We start from the raw sequence: 26,445 nt of genomic DNA on the forward strand, positions 1-26,445 counted from the left end.
CATGATTTTGGAATAGGCTTTGTTGAAGTATCGACTGAGAAAACATACTAATAGGAGGTTATGTTCTCTATTCTGACTCCATGGTACTACCATGCTTTCAGACATGTTGAAGGTTGTGTCCGACATGTTGGAGGTCTCGGCCAAGGAGCTGGGGTCAGCACTGGTAGCAGACTATACAGTGACCAGAGGTAGATTTGCATGTTTAGTGTGAATTCTTTATTGATCTAAAACAAGCTAGTACAAGCAATAGAATTACCACATTGCTTGATTACAGTCTTATTTGCAAGTTTATTGCCGTAGCATTCTTTTGTGTGTTGTATGCATGGTTGAATTCTGTGCTTTTAGTCAAGTTCAAACTATGTAAAAAAAATAAGAAAATGAAAAAAAAAGCATGAAACTTGGAGCAAGTGTTATTGTAGCTATTTTAAATACATTTTAGCCTGGACCCATTCTATATCTGTTAATATGGCCTAATGGCAGCCATCTTGGAAAATTGCCACCAAGTCTCGTATTGCCATATTAGATCTTTGAAGATTTATGAAACTAAAGGCGCATTTCTTTTAAGATTTTATTCCATTACTGAATTGTTATTCGCATTGATTTTGCATATCTCTGAAGCAAAATCTATTATAAAAGAACTCTATAGAGGTATTTAAAAGTATTTACATATTCCGTCTTGTGTTCGCATTTTGCATGTTGTTTGCATGTTTGCATGTGCTTGTTGACCAGGTGAGCAGATAAAGAAGGAGCGGACAGTAGAGCGAGCACGGGACTGTCGTGACGCCCTTGCCAAGATGCTGTATGCGCGTCTGTTCAGCTGGATCGTAAATGGTATTAACCAGCTGATACAGCCGGTGGAAGAAGGGTAGGTGGTGGTTGGTATCCGGGTGTTTACTGGCTTGAGCAGTAAAAATCTCTTGTTCTCATTGAATGATATCTTTCTTAAAGATTTTGGGGTCATCCAAGCAATGCTAGTACATGAAAATATCTTAAGGTGAAAATAATTTCAGTTAAATGTTTAGTTAGTGCCTCTTATCAAATTGAAAGTTTTACTTGCAAAATAAAACAAAAAACTTGACCTGAGCTGACCAAAAATATTTTTAGTTTTAAAATAGATTTTGTAACAACTTTCAATTATTCTTTCAGAAAAGCAATCATTTGATAAGTACTTAGAAAAGATGGCCTTATAATTCACTGGCAATGGTTTTCCTTCTATATCATATAAGTGACCATTTGGTGTTTTGTTTAACCATTCTATGTAGTGAAGAAAAAAATCCTAGAAAATATGTTAGCCTTTTAACTTCTGAATTGCAGGTTTCGACTGTTCAATCAATTCTTAATAACAAAGAATAAACCATAATGCATTTAGTGTAGTGGTTTTTTGTTAAATGTTTTAATTAATTGCATTGATTTAAATCGTTGTATTGTTATTGTTTGTTTGTTCTTCATTATCACTTGATGGCCATAAAAATATATATTGTTTTTATGCCATAAGACTTGATATGTGAACATTGTTGGTACTGCGCATGTGCATGTAGCATTGTATTCTTGGTAGAAATATAATCTGTGGGATAAAAACCAGATGGTGCTAAGCAACATTAAATAACAGAAGGTGTAAGTACCTTTTAGCAGTAACCCCATAAACAATCGATATGCAATGGAATGAAAAACACTCATATTTATTCAAAGACAGTTGCCATATACACTAATTATATCAGAATAGGGTGTCTTTAAGTTAATTGGTTATTATTATGACATGCTTATTTTCATCAAGGTAAGTTATTGCAGTAATAAGAGCTCAACCAGTTTTAGCTAGGTTTTAAAACGGACAGGGTTATGCGTAAAGGGACTGGGTGCTAAGGGGAAAAAGGGGTTCATTATGTGTCAGGTTTGAAAGAACATTATAAAATTTAAAAAAAAGGAAGGAATTGTGTTGAATTGTAAATGCTGAATATTTCAAGTATGTATGTATTTATTATTATTAGTATGTCTTTATTCAAAACTTAGAATACAACCTACATTAACAGTCAATGAAATGGCAGATAGGCAATCATTAAGTACTATGCTTAATCATTAAGCATTTCAACTTTTCGCGGGTGTTTAAAGGTCCGCCCACTGCCACTCATCCGAAACACAATCCCTGCGTCAGATTTTGCGTTGACAATGTGTCAGCCAATGAGGTTGTGTTCTAAGTCAGTTAAATGACCTGAATTAAAATTTTAAGGAGTAAGAAGTACTTTTGTTTTCCTTAAGTCTAAATAAGTAACTAAAGCAAAGATAATTTTAGGCAATACTATTACATAAGATGATCTTTAATTTCCAGGAGTGATCTGCAGATTGGTATATTGGACATATTTGGATTTGAGAACTTTCCTCAAAACAGTTTTGAACAGGTATGAAAAAAGTCATTTAAATATAACATTGAAAAATAGTTACAGAAAGGTAAAATACAATGCTTATGCAAGAAATTCATATTTGTGCATACGCTATATGGTTGATAAGGGTCTGCCCATGCCCATTGGCTGCATTACAGGTTGAGCCTGGGAGAAAGAAGTGATCACTTGGTCTTTTAATGGTGTAATTAAAGATTCATTGATTTATGTAATTGATATTGCCAATGTTTAAGCATTCTTGAAGTATGTCATTAAATATACCCATAAAGTAATATTTATTTATTTAATAATTTGCTAACACTTAAGTTTACTGGTTGTAATCATCTCTCATTCTACATCTATGTTTTCCAGATGTGCATTAATGTGGCCAATGAACAGATACAGCTCTACACCAATGAAAACATCTTATACAGAGAGCAGCAGGACTGTTTGTTAGAGGGCGTCCCATTGGTCGATGTCACATACAACAACAACCAGGCTATTCTTGATCTGTTTTTGGAGGTATGTTTATTAACAGGTATAAAAGGAGACATTAAAAAGATTATTGTTATTGACCACCCCAATAGCTCAATGGTAGAGCATATACATTAGGTGCGGATTTTTAGGCCAAGGGTCTCTGAAACCCATCTATAATTACATCGAATTCAGGCAGGAGCACTGGCATTCAACCCTCAAAATACCATTTCTTGAACTTACAGAGACCGACTGGACTGCTTGCCATTTTGGATGAAGAGAGCAATTTTCCCAAGGCAACAGACAAATCCCTGGCCTCCAAACTGCACACCAATGTTGGTAAGTGAAATATTCCATTACATAAACTTTCATTGCCCAGTTTGTCGCGCAAACCTGGGGGATGTTTGATCAAGAATCCTAGGTGGGGTTTACTAACTAAGAGGGATTTTCAACAGTAGTCTGGCTGGCACTGTTGAAAATCATTCCTTGGTACAGAATCACTTTTAGGGTTCTTGATGAAACAGCCTCCAGGATATTTGCTAGGGGCCACTTCATCTAGATTTCTAGGAACAATACCTGAGTGGTACTGTACTGTTTTAAATCTATCATAGGAACAAAAGTACTCCTAGGATTCTTTGTGAAACAAGCCCCTGGCTTCCAAGCTACTGACACTGTATCTATAAAATGCTGAGGGCTGTTATATCATGAATCTTGGAGCATTGTTTTACCAAAGATGTATATTTCAACAGTAGTATTGCACTGCTGAAAATCACTCCTAGGTGTGAACTCTCCGCTAGGATCCTGATGAAATAGCCCCCAAGATTACTGTTTGTTATGCCTTAAGTTATGTCCCAGTTTTAGGGGTTGACTACTGTGGGACTGTTGGATCCCTGCCATCTGTTCTTCTTTCTTTTCAGCTCAGAAATTTCAACAGCTAAAACAGCTATGAGGGTTTACTTACCTTTTAAATTTCAGTCTGTTATTCTGAAAATGTCTTACAAAAACATGGTGTTTTGTAACCTGAAAACTCAACCTGAGGCGTTATTGTTTGCTCCCGCAAGACAAAGTTAAGACCCTGGCACTTAACCTGAGAATGCTTCCACAGAGGGCTCTGGGAAACACACCCTTTGTGAATCAAATCTAACTTTACCTTTTTTCTTTCTTTAGGAAAGAAACACAATAGATACTACAAGACACCGCGGGACAGTGGTCTGCGTTTCTCTATCATTCACTATGCGGGCTGCGTGACGTACGATGTGGCCGGGATTCTGGAGAAGAACAGGGACACACTGCCCAACAGCATCATGTACACCATGAAGAGTAAGCTGATATTATTATATGAAACCATATGAAATAAATGGGTAAATAGGTACAGCATAATACTGAAACAGTTCATTTACCAATATAGATTTATGGCCTGCCTTTTTAATGATTTTGATGCCTAAATTCAGCTCCCTTCCCAACCTAAAAAAGTATAATTTCCCCCAATTTTACTCCTTTATGAAGAAAAAAGTGATTGAAAAAAAATGTAATAACCAGTAATAATCAGTCAAACATTGATGGCTCAAACTAACAGGGAACGGCCAAAGGACTTTGAGCCCTGGGAAATTTGAGCCAAGTTGTAATGTTTACATTCAGTTAAAAAAGTTGGTCCTAAGATACTTTGTTGTTACAAACATTTGGGCACATCAATTCAAAGTTTTTCCATGAAAGAGAGGTACATAAAATAATGTGATTCCAGAGGCAGACAAAAAGTTGATTAACAGGGAAATGATTCCCTTTCAAATATAAGAACAAAAATTATATAACATCACCTAACAGGAGAACCTGTTTTGCATACAGTAAACAGGAGGCAAATAGGAGCCTCGTTCCACCTTGTCACATGTAGATGGTTGTTTGTATGAAGTGGTCAAAGTGTTTATTGGATTATACAAACATGTGCTAGTAATAATTGACAAAATATAATCCCATTTCACAGCGAGTAACCTACTACTGATCAAGGAGCTGTTCCAGTCTAGGGTGAACCGGACTGGTTCCCTTGCCCCAAGCGCTCGCCAGCAACGCACAACCATAAAGAAGGTTGCCTCCCCTTTCGAGTTCTTCAAGAAACTTAAGGGAGGTAATAAGGAGGGGAAGAAAGCGGGCAAGACAGTCTCCGTTGAAAAGAAAGGGCCGTCAACTATGGCTTACCATTTTAGGGTAGGTAAAAAACATTGTAGGAGCATCAATTACACTGTATTAAATGAATCCAAAATATTATTACATTTGCAGACCTGCATTTCAGATAAAAAAATTTTTTAGACATTTTATCTTTTTAACATTGGTAAAACAGGAATTCTGTATTGAATCTTTCACTTTATGAAGGTAGATATATCAGCTTGAAATGACCAATTCAACTTGCAGTGTTATGCTTTTAAGTTTGTCCTGTGTATCGAAAAAGGTTTAGATATTGTCTTATTGGCAGGTCAAAAGCAGCTTGCAAAAACTTAAACCTTGGTCAAATCTAAAAAACAAAAAGGAAAGATAAACCAGCAACAACAATTAGAAATATTCTAAAAGTTTAACAAAAGTGATTTGAAAAACAATGTGAAAATTTAAATATTTTGAATATTGAGTTATGTCCAAAGTTTAAAATTATGTACTGTTTTATTACATCTGACACTATTTTTAAACATATATTTATATTTTTACCCCAGACTTTCATCGAAGTATACCTTCTACAATTTTTTATATCCATCTTTTTCAGAATTCCCTGGCAGACCTGATCAACAAACTCCAGTCAGCCAAGCCCCACTTTGTGCGCTGTATAAAGCCCAATACCAGCAAGAAGCCCCTGACTTTTGTTCCTGATTATGTGTTGGCCCAGCTACGGTACACTGGGGTAGGGGAGATTGTCAAAATACGCAAATATGGCTATCCTCTACGACTGACATTCCACCATTTTCTAAACAGGTTTGTTTGTTTCTAAGCTCAAGAAAGCATCTGATAAGTTTATTTGTGTAGAGGATGGATAATAAATATTGTTTCATTAAGCAATGAACTTGACGAGGTCGGCCAGCTAAATTAGTTGGTTTTAAGGTCAATGTCAGTGATGTCGCTCTAGATGTCCTATTGCTTGAGTTGCGTGTGTCGTAGACGTCCACTCAGGGTATTTTTTATAATCTTTTACAAGTATTTAGAGCTTTATGAAAGTTTTTGGGTACATATTTCATTATGGTTTAGCACTTTTCATATTTTTCTTAGTAAAGATGTAAAAAGAAAATTTTGCCAGAAAAAGGAAGTCTCGAATAAACATCTGAAATTAAATGTGAATTGTTGTGTCATATAGATAATTACGTAGAAATAATTAAAAAAAGTGATAACTGGATTTTAGTAATAGCATATTGCAGGTGAACAAATGCATACATCTTGGCTATATTTGTACAATTTTGATCAATTTTTTCTTCATAAAGGAGTAAAATTGGGGGAAATTATACTTTGTTAGGTTGGGAAGGGAGCTGAATTTAGGCATCAAAATCATTAAAAAGGCAGGCCTGCTTGTGGAAAGTTCAGTTCATGCATTTGGCACAGGATTTAAATATTTACACTTCAAGATAATGGAATTGAGTAAGCATAAAAAAGAATGTATGACATATATGACTACTTGTATAAAAATCTTGGACAGAGGGATTTCTTGTGATTTCCATTGTGACCCCAAATGGATTCCTCTGTCCCCTTTATCGGCACTTACAATTCCATTTAAAAGATCTATTGTAATTGACTGGAATGATGAGGCATATTTCTTCTTTAAGGTACCAAGCAATGGTTGTGTGTTGCCTGCCCAAGTTTTGCCCGACCCATAATAAATTCCCTGATAATTAAGGTACACAGCATCCGTTGTGTTTGCCTGGTTGTGTTCTGCTTGAGCAATTGTAAATTATGCATTGATTGTGTTTTGCCTGCCAATGTTCTGCTCGAGCGATTGTAAACTATGCATTTGTTGTGATTTGCCTGCCAATGTTCTGCTCGAGCAATTGAAAACTATGCATTGGTTGTGTTTAGTCTGCCAATGTTCTGCTCGAGGGATTGTAAACTATGCATTGGTTGTGTTTTGCCTGCCAATTTTCTACTCAAACGATTGAAAATTATGCATTGGTTGTGTTTTGCCTGCCAATGTTCTACTCAAGCGATTGAAAAGTATGCATTGGTTGTGTTTTGCCTGCCAATGTTCTTCTCGAGCGATTGTAAACTATGCATTGGTTGTGTTTTGCCTGCCAATGTTCTGCTCGAGCGATTGTAAACTATGCATTGATTGTGTTTTGCCTGCCAATGTTCTGCTCGAGCGATTGTAAACTATGCATTGATTGTGTTTTGCCTGCCAATGTTCTGCTCGAGCGATTGTAAACTATGCATTTGTTGTGTTTTGCCTGCCAATGTTCTGCTCGAGCAATTGAAAACTATGCATTGGTTGTGTTTAGTCTGCCAATGTTCTGCTCGAGGGATTGTAAACTATTCATTTGTTGTGTTTTGTCTGCCAATGTTCTGCTCAAGCGATTGAAAATTATGCATTGGTTGTGTTTTGTCTGCCAATGTTCTTCTCGAGCGATTGTAAACCATGCATTGGTTGTGTTTTGTCTGCCAATGTTCTTCTCGAGCGATTGTAAACCATGCATTGGTTGTGTTTTGTCTGCCAATGTTCTTCTCAAGCGATTGAAAGTTATGCGTTGGTTGTGTTTTGTCTGCCAATGTTCTGCTCGAGCGATTGAAAATTATGCATTGATTGTGTTTTGCCTGCCAATGTTCTGCTCGAGCGATTGTAAATTATGCATTGATTGTGTTTTGCCTGCCAATGTTCTGCTCGAGCGATTGTAAACTATGCATTGATTGTGTTTTGTCTGCCAATTTTCTTCTCGAGCGATTGTAAACTATGCATTTGTTGTGTATTGTCTGCTAATGTTCTACTCAAGCAATTGTAAACTATGCATTGGTTGTGTTTGTCTGCCAATGTTCTACTCGAGCGATTGTAAACCATGCATTGGTTGTGTTTTGTCTGCCAATGTTCTGCTCGAGCGATTGAAAACTATGCATTGGTTGTGTTTTGTCTGCCAATGTTCTGCTCGAGCGATTGTAAACTATGCATTGGTTGTGTTTTGTCTGCCAATGTTCTTCTCGAGTGATTGTAAACTATGCATTGGTTGTGTTTTGCCTGCCAATGTTCTGCTCGAGCGATTGTAAACTATGCATTGATTGTGTTTTGTCTGCCAATGTTCTGCTCGAGCGATTGTAAACTATTCTTTTGTTGTGTTTTGCCTGCCAATGTTCTGCTCGATCACCTGTTAATTTGAAATTGGTTGTGTATGCTTGCCAATTTTCTGCTTGAGCCATAGTAAATCACCTTATATCGTAGGTGCATAGTGTTTGTTGCATGTTTCTTGCACGAGAACTGTTTGGCCCCAACATTGTACTGTTGTAGTACAATACGAGGGATGTCCGGAAAGTTTTGAGACTTCGTTCATTAAAAACATACAAGTCATAGGATGCATATAAAATTTTAGCAGCTGACAATTTTATCTAATATAAACAAATCCTGAAATCTCAACAATATACTATGAAGTGAACGAACACAACAAACATTACAAAAAGTACAGGTCACAAGCCACGGAGCACTTCCTTGCCTCATTGCCTCACGTCATATTTTTTTTCAAAATACCCTCCTTTTGCAAGTACACACAGCGGCGTTCAACACATTGCTTAAATATTTGTCTGTACAAGTCTTCCATGATATTATGAACAACTGTCCATTTTAACTGAACAGAGTCACCAATTTCCCTCACTGTCCTCCGCCGGTCTTCTTGTAACCTGTCCCGCACTGAATTTACGCCACTTTCACTCACGACTGACAGTCTGCTGCTTTAAATTGCTCACTTTTTCACGCCCGTCACTAAAAACATCCATGCCAGCGAAATACCAAAGCCCTTGAACATGTTGGCTTTGATTTATCTAGTGTTATAAACGTATAAGTATGTGTAGGAGCTATCCCGCTGCGAACACCATGTTTGATCATAGCACGCTGCTCCGTGCGTTACTTCAACGTTGCAGTTTTTTCGTATATCTTCGAAATACCTCTCTGCTTCCATTGATTCGTTACAAACCTGTCTACAGTTAGATGGCTTTAATAAATTGCGGTGTGATGCAGCTGACGTCATAATGTCGTCTTATGTTTTGACGTGACGTTTTGTCATCTGTTATTCAGGTTGGGTAGTACACATGAATTGTGAACAATTTTCAGAAAGAGTAAATTTCAAAGTGCTCCGTGAAGCGCTAGATGGGTTGTCTTGGCAACCATTTCTTCCTTATTATGAGATTATATAATTTTATTTTTCAAAAGGAAACTAGTGAATAGTCTATATACACAGCTGCTTATTGTTCGTTGATTTATATTAAAAACTTTTTGAAATATAGACGCAGTCTCAAAACTTTCCAGACAACCCTCGTATATCCTGTTCTAGGTACCCAGCCTTGGTTGCATGTAGCCTGCCTAAGTTCTGCCCCATGCAGGACAGACAGAAGTGTGAGGTGGTCTTGCAGTACTACCACTTCACTGGAGTACAGGTGAGTGATTACTGACAGTCGGAATATGGGATGTATGTTCTCTAAGCAGTATCCATTGTGAATGAAGAATCATGTTTCTCTAGCTAAGATTTTTGTCATTGCGATGCTCTAAGTACGAGCACAATGAACATCTGGATTCAAAAATTGAATATGGCAGTGGAACACTTGTCGATACAGTTAATAGATAGTCCCAATAAAACAGAGACTGATATTATCGAACATGGCATTTATTATAGTGAAGGAATTTGATTGATCAATTTTACTGAAATATTTACGGTATCTAAAAGTTTATATGTGTTTCAGTTTGGGAAGACAAAGGTGTTTTTCAAGCTGGATCATGCTGACAGACTTGATCAGTTGACCTTTGAACTTGAACTCAAGGTCACCAGGGCTCAGTCAGGTGGGTGGATTATCTTTAAATGGAAAAAGAAATGTTTGCGGTCTCTAATGGAATAAGGGGATGTTGCGCCTGGCATACCCAGTAAAGAAATCCAAGAAAAATTGTTATTTTGAATTTCGTCTGAAATGCCATCTCTTTACCTACAGTCGAACTTCGTTGGCTCAAAATCCCAGGGACTGGCAAAAATACTTTGAGCTTTGGGAAATTAGAGCCAAGCAGGAATGCTAACTTAAGTGTATAAAAGCAGGTCCTTTACATCCAATTTAAACCAACAAGGTTCGACTGTAAATGGTTAAATGAGCAGAAAAGATGTAGTTAATCATGAAAATATAGTTATAAGTAGTGTTTAACATCGAGGGCATGGACAATTACCTGCAGGACTGTTACATTTTGGCTGGTATCTGGGTACAATAAAAGTACCCTGTACGAAACCATACAGCAATACCATATAACATTTAGTGCTTTTGGGTGTTTTATGTCAGCCTTGTCGCCTGCCTTTGCTGTAGTGAATGAATCAGGTGTTTTATCATGTGTTTTATTATTGATGATGTTACCCCGTACCCATCTTTGTTAGCCATATTTGATAACATGCATGTTGATTGGTAATCAAGTTCCAATGGTGTAACTGCAAAACTTTACTGCATGGCCCATGTTAAAACAGTTATCTGAATTGACTTGCCAGCATACCGCCAAAAGTACCCCTACCCAATCACCCCCCCAACCTCCACTGTCAATATTAAATCATTCGGGAACAATATCACATCCTGTGATGGCTCTAGATGGGAAAAGAAAATTGAGTGAGTTACACCACTTTCACCAAATCATCGTTCCTGCTTTAGAAGCTATCAGACTTTATGGCCTTTGCCATGTTTTTGGCAGGTGAAATGTATTTTCAGATGGCAAAATTTACAAACCTAATTTATTTCTACACAGAGAGATCATTCTTTTATTATTCCTAAACAAATAAATTGAATTCGCAAAAATGGTTACCCTGATTGTAACGGATTCCAAACCAGACAAAAACCATGATGATTATTAGAAATTATCCAAAGAGCCTTTTTGATTCATCGTCAGTTTCGTTTTTGAAATTGATTCAAGCTTTATCCAAGCACATGTTACAATATTATAGGGCGATTATTCAGATCTGCGTTAAAGTTAACAACATTGTTAACGGCATCATTGTTAACTGTTAATGGAAAACTACTTCATGACGTGCTGATATAATTAAAGATGCGCTCTTACTCCCAAATAAGATATACCACAATTAATACAATTGTTTTAATTTACCAAAAAGGATGAATAAATACTGAAAACAATGGTTCAGATAAAGGATACCGTGTTTAATTTGAAAGAAAGGTGCTGGAAGCACGGTATTTTTATGTTATGAGACGATAGTTGATTACTGTAAATCTTTTCGGACCCAGCCACCAGTCATTTATTGTTTGTGTGTTTTCAGCTATTTAATACACGATTACAATCTTGTTAAGTTATTAATATTTACCATAAATGCATTATTTAGTTAGTAGTTAAAGGTTTATCACTCAAAATTTATGTTTGTTGTACATGTGACTATATGCATTGATTTAAATATGAATGTCACTTTAAAGTTGTTAACTTTTATAAACAACATTCTGAACAATCAACCCATTGTGTCATATAAAAATGACATTCAAGGTCATTCAATACACTTATATTGTTACCTAAAAATAGCTAGTGAATAACTTGAAAGTTGCCTATAGAAAGCTTTATATTATTATGTTTTTTTAATGTTTTTTTTTATAATCTGTTTAAACTTTGACGATATCAATGAAAAGGATTATTGTGTTATTTTCATAAATAATCAATTTTTGTAAATCTGTCATTATTATCAATGATCACCTACTTCAAATGCAAGCTGATTATTAATCTTGTGTATTTGAATGTCCAACCTTGTGTATTTGAGGGTCCGCATATTTAAGTACCCATGAAATTGTCCTTTTTCGAAAATTTACGGGTTTTCATGCCCATGAATATAAATGATATTACATTAATTGAATTGTAGATACTTGCCGATAACATATTTTGAAGTTTCATGATTGTAGATGTATAGTTTTTGATGGTAGTTACGTAGAGCATTCTATTACTGGTTGTTTCAGTGGTGCGTGGTTTCCTTGCGCGCCAGAAATCCAAGCGCCTATTGAATGAGAGGGAAAAACAGACAGAGGAAGAGAGACAACTCACACTCAAGAAGCAAGAGTAAGTTTTACCTCCCTTTGATAAATGTCCAGTTCATAGTATTGACATTGAAGTTTGCTATATTGTCAGTAGAGCTTCAAAGCCAGCTGTGCTTTCTTTGGTAGGATGCCATCCCCTTTGACCCCAATTGGGGGCTCCAAACCTTTTGCCAAAATAGTTTCAGCTGCCAGTTATGCTTTTCCGGCAGGATGCTCCACCCCCCTAGAACCCTATTGGCCCCCAAAAAAACCAATCTCAAAAATAGTTGCAGCGCATCAGCCGCCAGGTCAATCACATCCTTTTAGCCGAAGAGTTATAGAAGGGTGCGGAATCCTGTCCTTTTTGGCAGCATCCTTATCAGGGCATTGAGACCAGCGTGTTTCCTTCCTCCTTCATTGAATTAACCGGTTTAGATAATCAGATATCTAATCAAATATTGGTAGTTCTTTTGTTTTGTTTAAAAGCTTATTATATTGTTATTACATTAAAACAAACTTAATTTAGTTGGCAGTTGTATGTATTTCTTTAGACCTTGCGATCAAGGATAACCCGTGAAAGTGCAAGCACTTATTTCCAACGGGGTCCTTTGTTTATGCTGAAGGGACAGCACGCTGAAGAGACAGTGGTGGGATACAAGGAAGTCCGGGTGCGAGACCCTAGCTCTTTTTCGAAGAGACCCCTTGGTTCTTTTACGTGCTCGGTGTAAAGCACCGATACACGGGGTACAACTTTCCTGGGTTAAACCAGTACTGAGTACACCACTTTTCCAAGCACTACCCTTTAAATGCCAAGCGCCAGGCAAGGGAGCTACTTGTACCAGTTTTTAACGTCTTTTGGTATGACGCGGCCAGGGATCGAACCCACGACCTCCCGCTCCGTAGGCGGACGCTTATCCACTAGGCCATGCTATGATGTGCTATGATGTATAACTCATTCCCTAAAGTTGTAAACTTTTGTCTATCAAGTTCATGATATCTAAGTTCTTCACAGCCCAAAACAATGTGACCTTTCACCCTTTACACCCTGCTTCTTTTCTGAATTTTAAAACCCTGTCAAAAATCCTAGTTTATCAACAGATCTGTGAAAGATATTATATTATTAATGTAAGAAAGATAGATTAAGATTGTTATTTATGTAAGAAAGAATTAGTTTATTATTGAAGCAAGAATGGTAATTCAGTAGCATTTTATTAGTCCTCAACATATTTATTTGTCCAATGAGAAGGCAGTCTTAACTTTAAATTTGCCGATACATTAATTTGAGTAAATCAGCAGCCAGATGTTAATGATTTAATCAGGTGAAGCGGTAGATATAAACAGTGGCTGGCCCAGTAGGTGGGTAGTTTGCAAAATAGTATGTACATAAAATCAATGGTTATGGAACTGCTCCTCATCAAACCAATTATTTTTGTAAGCAAATACTAACAATTTTTAACCATTACTTAATTTATCTTAAGAACAATATTAAAAATATTGCATAAAAAATATTAGAAAACATTTCTATATGTAATCTTAGGGTAGTCGTAATATGAGTAGAAATTGCTATGATGTATAACTCATTCCCTTTTTGGCATTTATGTACATGTGACAAAGACGTGGTAAAGCCATCATTAAATGCAGCCAATAGGCTTATACAGGCAGACCTTATAAACTCCAAAACTATCAAAATTTTAAATGTTTCCCTTCCTGCAAGAAGTAAAGCACTAGTAACATGCTATTTGGAAGACAATATGGGGGTAAAAACCAGCTAAGGCTGTGCTATAAGAAGTTATTTCAAAAATTATATCAAATTACCTTAAGTTTCAAAATGACAAATATTTAATGTTCCCACTATTTTTGGACACTTAAATGATGATAAAATCTAACAATAATCTAACAGTACTATTTTTTTATGTTTAACAATGATTTTTACTTCCTGGATTGGTAGGTAAACCATTGTGCTGCGACTAGATCCAAAATTAGGGGTTTATTTGAAGGACTGAAAAAATATTTGAAAATCAAACAGTCTATTGAACACGTTCCGGCTCTAATCATAGTTGTACCTCATTTCTTTTTGAGTCACAAAGTGCCTATTCATTAATAATATTGATATTGGATTAACTGACATGCAATCAAAATTATGATTAATCATATCTAAAGCTGTATTTAAGTATATTAAGGTAATGTAATTTTATTATAAAAAAATGTTTAAAAAAAGTAGATTGAAACAGAGTATGAAAAATTGAGCTTCAGTATTTGTGTGTCTGATTGGAAATTATGAAAAAAAGGATTCTAATGTGAGGAGAAAGGTAAACTTCATATTCCTTCATGAATAATATTTCTCTGTCTAATTAATATTGATTTTCAGGGGCGTAGCTAGCCCTCTATTCATGTGGATTCATAATTGTAAAAATCCATCCGAAAATTGTTGTTGTTTTTCTCAGTTCCAGTCAAAAATGGCTAATTTAAAAAATAATAAAAAAATTGTAAAACACAAACAGCGTTTGTCATACCACATTCTTACTTAACTACCAGGGCACATCCTATTGTAGCTAGGGGAAAATCCTTGAGGGCGATTATACTATCTGTGTTAATTGACTTTGTTGTTTTCATTATATCCAAGTGATGTCCGATTCTCAGCTTTTTTCTCATGGTATCAATCGTCATACTTTTGGTACAAAAATCCATTATGATTAATGAAATTGTCATTGTTAATCCGCAAAAGCATTAAAATTCCGAATTAATTCACCTAGTCGTGCTTAAATATCAACAACGACACGCTTGATGAACTACAGAGTCTGAAAGCTGAGAAGCGCCGCTTACGTCATTTTAAGAAAATGTAATGAAGAAATCCTTGTCGATATTGAACTTATAGAAGACCTAATTATGCATATAGATATACCTGTCAATGAAGGTTTTCTGTTGAATGTTGATCCAAAGTAGCATTACGCAAATTAGTATTATAACACTGTTTCACTTTTTGTCGTCTGACCGCTTTCCGTTGGTCACAATTAATTACAGTCGCAGTGTTTCTTGTTAGAAACGCCGCAGAATTTGATGTGAATCTAAAATCGGCTAAAAATTATTGACAGAAAACACATCGCGAAAATATGTGACACAATTTTTAGAGACTACTTTTGATTTTTTTTGGTCGCTGTCGCTGGTTGAGGTTCCAAACCACTTGAAGACCTAGTCAGGGGGCAGGGCCCCCCCCCCCCGGCTGAAATTTATGAAAACAGTGGTACAACCTGGTGCATTTGGGGCGTTCTGAGTTGCTGTATTTAGTACTGAGAAATGGCCAGTTTTATGATATTAATTCAACAAATAAACCCTTTACTCTAATTTTCTGTCGTGTTTGCCATTGAACTATAAAATAAAATCTCTAATCTCAATGTCTATAACAAAAAACAGCATGTATAGTCAAATACGAATACTTGACCTGAATTGTTTTATTTTTTGTCAGAATGATGTTGATTCAGCCCTGTACTGGCATATAGGCAGCTGCGACATACAAATTTAGGCAACATCCCCTCGCCTTCTATAACTTAAAGTTTAAATCTGTATTGCTAAGCATATTATGTGTTTAATGGCCATAGGCATTTGTATGCCGATTTCTGCCAATAAACATTGAACTTGAACTCGTTAATTTTAACAAGACTTTAAGCTTATAATGTATTCTGAATTGCCAGGATTCATCAATGTTCTTTCATTCGTTGTTGTTTTTTCAGGATAGAGAATATCACAAAATCACTTGATACACTAGATGATATAATAACGGAATACGAGACAGCATCTTCAATCCAGGCAGCTACAAAAAAATCTCCCCCACCCCCGCCGAGCTCCAGACCCCCTCCAAACATGGCAAACCCCTACCTGAGTGTCATGACAACCAAAGGTCACATGGGGTCAAAACCTCACTCTGATGACGGTGACCATGTGTATGATGATGCTGTGTCTACCAACATCAGACGTGACCTTGGAGGTCAAGGTCACCCAGGATCAGGGTCACCTGTTGAAGAGGAGGAGGGATTTTATGATGAGGCTTTTATTGCAGAAACGGAAAGAGGTGAGGATGGATTAGTTCATAATCAAATAAATTTGTGCTTCCATGTATTGAAGTGGCTCTGTTTTATCATTTCAACCCTGGGCCAATTGTTCAGAACTTTGTTGAAGTTAATAACAACGTATTTAATATCTTGTTTTCAATAGTTTTTGAATGTTTCAAAGACACAGTTATGATCTGTCATTCTAACATGATTTTAGACAGCTGTTTTAGCGGTACCTGCTGTATTTAAAACAAAGGGGGACACTCTTAAAGGTTTTATTTATGGCTAACCCACATTGTTAACATTAAAGGTCAAGGTCATCTTTGTTAATTTATAATTAAGAATAAAAACTAATAGGTTGTATAAGGCCTCTCGGAAGTGCCGACAGTTGTTATAACTTTGTTTTAAGCATCTTCAATCAACCAACAACAGTTTTTAAAAGAAAAACTGTATACATTCAAATGTTGCCAACTTTTGTTTCAATGTTGTTGTTTTTAATATTGAGTTTATATATCTTACATATAAATCATCAGGAGCATATATATATAACATTGTGTGATGGATAAGCAGGGCCGTAGCTAGCCGTCTTTTCTTGTGGATTCATAATTGTTCTAGGGGGTCCGGGGGCATTCCTCCTCAGAAAACTTTGAAAACCATGTTGCAATCTGGTGCATTATGGGCATTCTGAGGTGCTTTATTTAGTACTGGAAAATGGACAGTTTAGGGATGATGTAGTCAAGAACGCCTGCAACTTAGGCTGATTTGTTTTGTCAGAATCAGATGGATTTAGCTGTGTACTTGCGTATAGGCAGCTGTATATAATGTAGAACTAACAGGGCTTCCATTATGAATTTGAAATTGGAAGTATGACCTTCCTTACCATCAGTTTTGAAAGTTTTTCTTCCAAACCTAGAAGTTCAAGTCTCATGGCAGTTAAACACTTAAATATCACCATTATTGTACATTGATAAAATATGAAAAATTTGCTATTAAAAAGTCCCATCTGGATCAACAGATAGTCGTAGTCAAATAATTTTATTGTCATAAAAGACTTACCAATTATAAAATATAACTTTGACAATAGGTTTTATTATTTTGAACATCCAAGCTTTCAGACCTAAGCAAGTTTTATTCAAGTGTTGAAAGTGACTTGAATATCACAAAGCAAGGCTTCTTAGAAGACAGACAATTTGCCGGTCTGGACCGATTTGGACCAGTCTAATACCATTTTCAGTTACAGCAAAAGTGGTTTCAATTTTTTTCATTTTATTTTATATTTTTCAGTCAAGTCTGTAAAAAAGGAAGAAAATGATAAGTAAAAAAAAGTAATACACAAACATTGCTTGTCATTCTCACATCCCAAAAAAGACAAAGGATATCCTTGAGGGCAATGACTTACCATTATTTTTTCATTAATATTTATTTCTTTTTTATTCTATTTATTTTATTATTATTATTATTATTTTTTTTTTTTTGGGGGGGGGGGGTCAGGGTTGACAAGCCTCAGGACTGATTGAGATTTTAAAATTTTAGAAGCTGTGCTTCAAAGGATTCAGTTTTGTTCCATTTCTAAGTAGTAATATAATAACTTCCAAACTTCCTTAAACGGAAGCCTTGCCTTATAAGGCTTTTATAAAGGTGTCAAATTGGTTGCAGCCAATGAAATAGTTCTCTATTTATTTATGTCTTCATCATTATTTTATATATAAAATTGATGTTATATCTTAAATTATCACCTTGATATGTTTTACAAAAATTCTGAACAGTTGGCCCCATGTTTAGTATGCAAGCATTGAAATGCATAGAGGTGTCTTATAATTCTACTTTGTTGCATAATTAAGCCTAAGAGATTACATAATTGACTTTCAACAGTAAATTTTATAACTTCATGCCTGTATATAATCTTTTGAATCCTATTTTCAAATTTTACTCGATCAACTTTAACTTTTTTATTGCACTGTTGAGTTTTAATCAAAGACAAATTTTGAACATATAAGTTGAAACGTGATACCAATTAGCAGTAAGTGACAATTTTTGCACCCGTAAATTCACACAATTACAGGATTGTACTTAAAAGTTCCACCAGAATGCATTTAGCCTATTTGAAATAATATTTTTTTTGCAGTATTCACCCTTATACTTAAAATACTGTATAAAAAATTATATATTTATAACTGGGGTTCACAAAACTGACTTTATTTCTGAAATATTTAAATACCTTTGAAGTAAAGCAAAACTGAATTAAGTTCAATAATAATTATACTCCAAAGTACAGCAATGCTGATGAAGTTTTTATTATAAAGTACATAATATTTATGTAATGGTTAGCCATGTCTTGTTAGTGCAGTGGTTCAGTGCACTTGCTGCTCATTAGGGCAACCCTGGTTTGGTTTCCGGCGTGGGCACAATTTTTGTGAGTTTGGTTGATGGGTACCATGCCGAAGAAGTGGGTTTTCCCCAAAAACACAAGACCACACTCTCGTGCAACAACCTGGCAGGGTGACTAAGAGAGTGACTTAGCATAAATTAATATAGCTCTCTCCACAATCGTCATAAAATAAATGAAGTTTAAGCTAATATTTATACCAAGAACAGATCCAGGATTTTACGTTAAAGTGGGCGCACTTTAGGGGCGCACATTGGAACATATGCCCTCTGCCATAGGAATCTTATGAATAGGCTTGAAACATGGCAAAAAGGTGTTCGAGGGTCCTCCCCTACAAATATGTGGGCTAATTTTAATCCAAAAGTAGTGCATCTTCACACAATGTATGCATGATTTCTTCACCATATTGACATGAAATATTAACTTCAACAATTTAAGTTGGGGGAAGGGAGGAGGGCCAGGGGGGTCATGGAGAGAGGGGCTTTTGTATACATGCTTTAGATTTGCTTTGCTTTTCTGCATTGTACCTGAAATGAGGCATTAAGCCCATTGTGGCCATGGTTACATGGTTGAGGGGGTTAATGACTGCCAACAACTGACTCCAGGCTCATACAACAGATGGTGCATCTATTTGATTGTCAGGTTAAAGCCTTTTGATACTTTTCTCTTCTTCACTTCACCACTTCACTTGATTTTTTCACTTTCCATTTATCATTTCTTTGCCTCTTACAGCTTCAGCAGTTAGACTATAATTTGGTTAAAGCAAAATAATGTTTTATTTTATTGCATTATCATTTTTAACACATTTAACTTTAATGATGGAAACCAAATAAAAAAGTATAAGCGATATTTTAGTGCTTTTTTAACTGAAGAATTTGTGGCTCAGTATTAAACAATATAGGCTATGTAGCTTAACTTAATTAAAAAAAATATATTCATAAAGGCTAAAAAATTTTTATCTGTACCTTAATCATATGCTTTTTTGATTTTTATTATTAAAGTCAATTAAAATGAGTTAAACAGAATAATATAAATGGATTAAAATTTTGAAAAAATGGCATCAACCCATATTGTGCGCCTTTAAGGAGTGAATTTACACTCAGTTGAAATTTTAATACTCCGGTGTAATATGCATACTCAGATTTCTCATTACTTTCGCTCAAATCTGCACATTCAAAACTGCACATTTAAAACTAATTTGTATATAATTATGACCTGATAATTTGTAAGAAAAACTTGTTATGGGAAACCGTTTCATTATATCAACATGCATGGACCATATTACAGAAGTATAATCTTAAGAATATTTAAATATATTTTAACTCAAATATTCCTTGAAAAAAAAAGCACTTTAAAAAGATGTTTTCATTGAGTTTCCATATTCAGTTTGAGTTGATTATAAACAATAAACATGACACTTCCTACTTGTGGAATACAACAGTTCATGGAATTGTGGGTTATAAAAAACAGGGAATAATTTGAGGAATCAAAAACTGAGCTTCTGTTATATGGACCCTTAATCTGTATTTACTAATGTCTAAAATGTTTAAGTCTGTGACTCAAGATATTGAATTTAATGCACAATCTTGATGAGAAGAGCGATGATAGGATATCTGGCAATACATGTTGCATTATACCATGTTTAACAATTATTAATTGTCAAAGAAAATAAAAAAAGATAATTTACGAGTTTTACAATTTACTTTTCTGAGTCTTATTCTCAGCCTTAGGTTGTCAGGTAAGTGCAGTAGTTCGATTTATGGTCCCAGGGTGCATGTGAGTTTGGTTTGTATATATAGTCTCTTTGCTTGACAAATGGGTATCCCGTTCGGGTACTCCGGTTTCCCCACATCACAATACCACACTCTTATGTTACATCAAGCCAACCAGAGTGATTAATATAATTTAGTAATAACTTGTTTCACAATCATTGTAAAATAAATATAAATTATAACTCAGCCTCAACATATAAGTGAATACAGATCCTAGTGTGTTTTTGTTGTAATATTGAGTTTGTTATGACTGCCTATTTTGATGCTATAAGTATTTAACTGGTCGTTCTGTTTTGTATAGATGTATTAGGTATATTGCTAGCAGCATGGTAAATACTAAATGTTCATAATTGTAGCAGTTGCATTGTGGAATAGGTCAATAATGTCGGATAATTATGACAAGGGCCAATTTGTTGATGTTTATCTTTTCATTAATATGCATGAGTAAATACTGAAAACAAAAATATCTGACTCAATAACCTTAACTGAAATACGAGTATAATGTGCATTTTATGTACAATCTGACCTTAAGTACATTAACAATAAGCTCCCTTTGTGTTTTTATGACTTCATGAAAATATTTACATGCTGTTTTAATTACGAAACCAGTGCCCTTGAAGTAAAAAAAGCCGAAAACATAACACAAAAATAATACCGTTATTGTATTGTTTGCAACTTGATACCCCTGCTACTGTGAAATAGAATGTCCCCAGTGTTGCGGATGCTGATTCAGATAGAAAATATGGACTGATCCACTCTATCAGTATATTTTCCCAATACATGTGAAAAAGGAAACATAACAATAATATCAGTTTATTATTGTTTCAAGTAACATTGCATTGGATTATTGCTTCGGATTTATTGAAATGCAGTTTATTCAATATTGTTGTATTTTTGAGGTTTGTAATTTTCTTTGGGTTAAATGTGTTTCTTTTGCTTCAAATGTGAAATTGTCGTCTGCATCTCTTTGTTGCAGACAATTTCCATGATGAAGTATTGATCGATTTTAAGTATTTTGTAGTCCTTAATATCGTATTGATCCCACTGTGAACATAGTGTGACCTTGAATTTTTGAATTAAGTCATTTCAGTTAATTGACACTATTATTTGGATGCATGCTACCATCTTTAAATCATCCAATTGAAGGACTGTAGAATAAATTCACACCTACATGTTTTCTTATTAAACTAACACATGAAAACATGGTTCAGTTTTTTATAGTACTGCTTTTATCTTCGTATTGTCACCTCAGATTGGTAAACAAGTTGGCTCAAATATTAAGAATTAGTTTGAAAGGACAAGCCTAAAGCAACTCGTACCATAAACACCATTCAGTTCCTTTCTTATCTTCCGTTCATGGAAATATTAAATTATTTGGAGAAAATTACTTCATTATGCAGAAAGCTGAAAGTCCTCTGGTGATCATGACAGACATTTGATATGTTTTCTAGGAGTTCAAGGGGATAGACACTTTACAAGGAAGTTTTTTTTTAGTTGCAAATACTTCTATTATATAATAAGCCATAGTGAAACACTTTATTGTGAAATTAAAAATAATTAAATTAAAATGAAGGGCGACATATATTGTTTTGGCATGGTTGTGAGACTCAAAGTGTCTGTCTGTCTGTGTGTGTGTCTGTCTGTGTGTGTGTCTGTCTGTGTGTGTGTCTGTCTGTGTGTGTGTGAGTCAGTGTGTGTGTCTGTCTGTGTGTGTGTGAGTCTATGTGTGTGTCTGTCTGTGTGTGTGTCTGTCTGTGTGTGTGTCTGTCTGTGTGTGAGTCTGTCTGTGTGTGTGTCTGTATTTGGGTCTGACTGTGGGTCTGTCTGTGTCTGTGTGCGGGTCTGTGTGTGGGTCTGTGCATCTGTCTGTCTGTCTCTGTCTATCTATCTGTGTGTGTGTCTGTCTTAGGGTCTGTCTGTGTATCTGCCTGTCTGTGTATCTGTCTGTGTAACAGTCTGACTGTCTCTGTCTATCTGTCTGTCTGTGTGTGTGTGTGTCTGTCTGTCTTGGCCCTTGACTTAGCTGTAACATTAGGGCCCCCATTTTGAAATACACCAGTGTATAGCACTTTTTCAAGGGACCCCCATTTAGCGTCCTTCCTGGAAGATGATATGCAATGTTGTGTCAGCGTACGCGTCTGCCATATATATATATATATATATAAATCATGTGTTTTTTTTCTCAATTAAAGCAACCCATATCAACAGATATTCTGTATTTCAAATTGATATTGATTTTAAGGCAAACTGAACATCTAGCCAGGTTCTCAACGACAACAGATGGTTCTGGGAGAAAACCAGAAAAAATGGGACAGCTTTGGGATTTTATGGGTCTTACTAATCAATAACAAGGAATTAGCATAGAAATTAGGGGGTTAAAAGTCATGATATATTCGGGATGATTTTAAGCTAACTTGATCTGAACATTTTCTGGTACTGCTGGGTAAAATAATATCATCTTGAAATTGAAGATTCTCCTAATTAAGCTGAAGTGTTAGGTGTACTTATGGTTAAGCCTTGGGTAATGTTATTGTTTATTAAGTGTTAAATTGAAATTTTGAAGTTTGCCCTGGAACCGGAAGATTAAAGAGTCATTGAAGTTAAGTTACATTCATTTAGCATCTATATTATTAAACAAGGTCATTGTTGTTGGCTTATAGTATAGATCAAAGGGACTGAAGACACCAGATATACAATTGGAAGGAAAATAAAAATTGTCAAAAACTTACATAAAATTGGTATCGTTGTGCACAACACGTTGAATCTTATTTACTGGTGGCGTCTTCTGTGTAAATCCCAGTTTATTAAAATATAGCATCAGATAAAGAATCTGAACTAATTGAGTGACTTTCACATGCAAAATATACACACCATAAACTGGGAAACCATCATATGCGCTGATTTTAAATGGGTTAACTCAACTTAGACAGCAACATATAATATTCTTTTAATTATGTGAAATGATGTATTATCGGCCTTCTATATAGCTCTCATTCACAATTCTAGGCTTGTCTTGAGGAAATAATGTATTTGCCGATTTTGGGACAATTAATCTCCATGGTGTCTAGCCCCTTTAAACGGATGCCATGGAACAGTTCCTGAAGAATGTTCAGAGTATTTCAGTATAGTAAAGTAAATGCTAGTTTCTTGTCAACATCAGATCAGATTATTGTGAGTTTACTTTATGGGACTCACAAATAATATGTTGGCAATGATTGTTTTTGGATTGTTTTTGGATTTCTTAACGGAGCATTAATTTTCTGGTACATTTTTATATATGAAATTACAAACTTTATGGAGCTCAAATTTGGTGTTTCATTGAAACAAGTTTTGTTAACATTTCATACAAATTATTTTTTTGATGAATGATTCGACATTATAAAATGTGTACAAGTTCCTTTAAGACTGTGTGTCATGTATCATGGTGAAAACCAATTTGCATTAAGCTTTTAGCACCCTTTCAGATTGTAACAACTGATGACACTAACATTGCCATTGATTTTTCTGCCATACCAAAACACAGTAAACAAACCATTTGCCTTTCTGATGCCAGAGACTGTCCATTACAAGTGAGTCTTCATACAAACACTTCCCTCAGTGATTACATTAGCTGGGTTAGTGTGCCATGTTATTCACGGTGGAGAACCCACGTGACTTATTTGGTAAAGTGTACGGCAACAAATGTCAACAAGTCTCGATTCAGGTAAGGTTTTTAAAGATAACTTTCTTAATATTTGTAGAATTTTTGTGAAATAAAGACCATAAACCCCGCATTTAAGAGCTCTATCCACGGTAATAAAGAACCTTCTCTAATATTCTAAAGTTTTCCTGAAAATCTTGACCAAATGAATTCTCAGACTTGAAATCTAAGGCAAAGTACACGGCTTTTGACAAATCTATCGCTTTACTTCATGTTCTACAAATCTTTAAAAACCTTACCTGAATCGAGACTTGTTGACATTTGTTGCCGTGCACTTTACCAAATAAGTCACGTGGGTTCTCCACCGTGTTATAGTCGAGAGAGTATCATGCAGTCTCAAGGCCATTATAGTGACTTGAAAGGCAGAGACTTGAATTGAATTGAAGACAGGGGATGCATATGGTAATGGTAAGACTTGCATATGGTTGTTCCTGCATGGGCCTGAATAAAATTATAGTTTACCATTAATTTAATGTAGCTTTTAAGAGTGGGGGCTGGAGGGGGGCGTGCATTGCTAATTTTTTATTTTACAGCGTCCCTCAGACCAGTATACATTGTCGTTGGCCCTAAGGTGAGAGTCAGTTGTAATACGGTATGTTGATGGGCATACTGCACAGACAGAATGTACTCTCGTTAGAGATATCCTGTTTATTTAATTTGTGCAATTGTAATATAGCACTGTCACATCGGTTGACTGTTTAATATTCCCTCTTGGAAAATAATTAGTGTTTTAGTGCTAAAACAGGATATCGAATCTGCAACCGTAGGCTGACAGCCCCAGCGTTCAATTGCTAGGAGATTTCCTTTTTAGCTAACAATTAAGTGATATTGGAAGAGTCTGCAATCATATATTTTTAAATAAGTGATAGAATTCATCATACTGTTGGGCATGTGTCATCTTCGGTTCAAATCTGGAACAAAATAGTTGGTTGAGAGTTCTGATGATCAAATCTGAAAACAGACTGTTGGTAGAAAGTTCTGGGGATCAATTCTTGAACGTGGAGACTGTTGGTTGAATTTATAGTCTGTTTTTTACCACTAAAGTGCACATTATCATATTGAAGTATTTCCAAGAATCATTCAGTAAGTGAGTGTGGGTACTAAAACTAAATTTTATTGACGTTCATAGCCACCTTCAAAGCTCCAATATTTTCAGTAAATTGCAAGCATTTCTCCCATGCCACATTAACCATATCTCTGGTGTTTCCAGCATTGTCATGCCTCTGTGACATATGGCATTGTCTCCAGAGTTGTCACACTGTCAGAGATGCTCATAGACTCCCAGAATCTCCAATTCCTACACTCACTGTAACACAATGGCATCTGTCCTTGTTTCCTGGTAATCTGGCAGTATGGAAGATTCATTTGTTTGTTTACAAGAGCCCTTCCCTTTGGAGTTTCTGGAAGAATAATGACTCTTTGTTCAATTGAGTGTTGTATGTTTTTTATTTGGGTGCCCATGCACCCATTGTAGATAGAAACCCTATACTGGTACAGTACACTCAACGATTTAGACCCACTTTCCGTTTCCCTCCGCGAATTTTCGCTTCGCGGCCAACACAATGATTTTTATGACTGTCCGCGTTCCTCGAAGTTTGAATTTAAGGCCCTCGGAGGGTGATCAGTCGATCGAAGAATAACGAACTCAGCGTTCCTCAGAGGGGTTAACTCCGCGGACACTTGATAAGAATCTACGCTAAAGTTATTTTATTTTATTAAAATTTTCAACCGATTACAACGGCTCCAGTAAATTGCTGTTATTCTTTTTCCTCTGTCCATTTTGCATGAAGTTAGCTTACCACAAGAACGCAGTATTTCACTAGTAGCACATGCATCTTATAAACGTGTTTTTGCTAATGACTGAATACATTGATAAACACATTTCATCCGAGAAAGGCTAGGTACACATTTTCGGAAAATCAGAAAGTCTTGAAACACACGTTCAAAGTTCACAACGCATGGTTTTGGAGACCTTCTTGCCTCGTTTTCTGTGGAAAATTCCATTAAACGCCATAGCTATTTTTAATCACCAATGATAAATAGTATATTCTACGAGGGCTGTCCGAAAAGTCCCTGCACAAGGATGAATATGAGAATAATAGTGGAGTGTTCGTCTTAAAAATTGCCCCATAATTAATTTTGAATGTACACTTTAAGTAAAACCAAAATAAATTATGAATTAAAATTAGTTGCTATATTTCTGTTGCCATAACAACCCCACCTTACGGCGCACTTTGTTTTTTAGCTCTACTGGCCAAAGGCCAGAAGACCTTATGCGATGGTAATGTGTACGTAGTATGTGCATCTGTGCGTCCATGCGTTCGTGCGTCTGTAAACAATTTTTTGTGAACACGATACAGTCTCCAGTTTTGATTGTATCTCGATGAAACTTGTACAGTATCTAGATATCCATTAGAGCTGAGTTCCTTTCGAAAACCAGCCAGATCCGCCCATGCATGCCTAGATTATGGCCCTTGATAGTATAAAAAAAATGCTATTGTGTAAACAATTG

At 35.7% G+C, this 26,445-nt stretch overlaps 1 protein-coding gene across 8 annotated transcripts in view; it reads left to right on the forward strand.

The window, feature by feature from the left end:
• Window positions 1-26,445, forward strand: part of LOC128219899 (unconventional myosin-XVI-like) — a 104,529-nt gene that overhangs the window by 25,605 nt on the left and 52,479 nt on the right. For all 8 annotated transcript variants that reach the window (XM_052928047.1, XM_052928050.1, XM_052928052.1 and 5 more), the window contains exons 20-31: window positions 102-188; window positions 730-865; window positions 2,324-2,393; window positions 2,745-2,894; window positions 3,092-3,185; window positions 4,014-4,166; window positions 4,825-5,045; window positions 5,593-5,798; window positions 9,335-9,437; window positions 9,741-9,837; window positions 11,973-12,072; window positions 15,758-16,095. In XM_052928047.1, coding sequence (XP_052784007.1) covers window positions 102-188; window positions 730-865; window positions 2,324-2,393; window positions 2,745-2,894; window positions 3,092-3,185; window positions 4,014-4,166; window positions 4,825-5,045; window positions 5,593-5,798; window positions 9,335-9,437; window positions 9,741-9,837; window positions 11,973-12,072; window positions 15,758-16,095 — 1,755 coding nt within the window. The remainder of the gene's footprint in view (window positions 1-101; window positions 189-729; window positions 866-2,323; window positions 2,394-2,744; window positions 2,895-3,091; window positions 3,186-4,013; window positions 4,167-4,824; window positions 5,046-5,592; window positions 5,799-9,334; window positions 9,438-9,740; window positions 9,838-11,972; window positions 12,073-15,757; window positions 16,096-26,445) is intronic.

Source organism: Mya arenaria, chromosome 15 (genome assembly GCF_026914265.1).
Source record: "Mya arenaria isolate MELC-2E11 chromosome 15, ASM2691426v1".
Lineage (NCBI taxonomy): Eukaryota > Metazoa > Mollusca > Bivalvia > Myida > Myidae > Mya > Mya arenaria.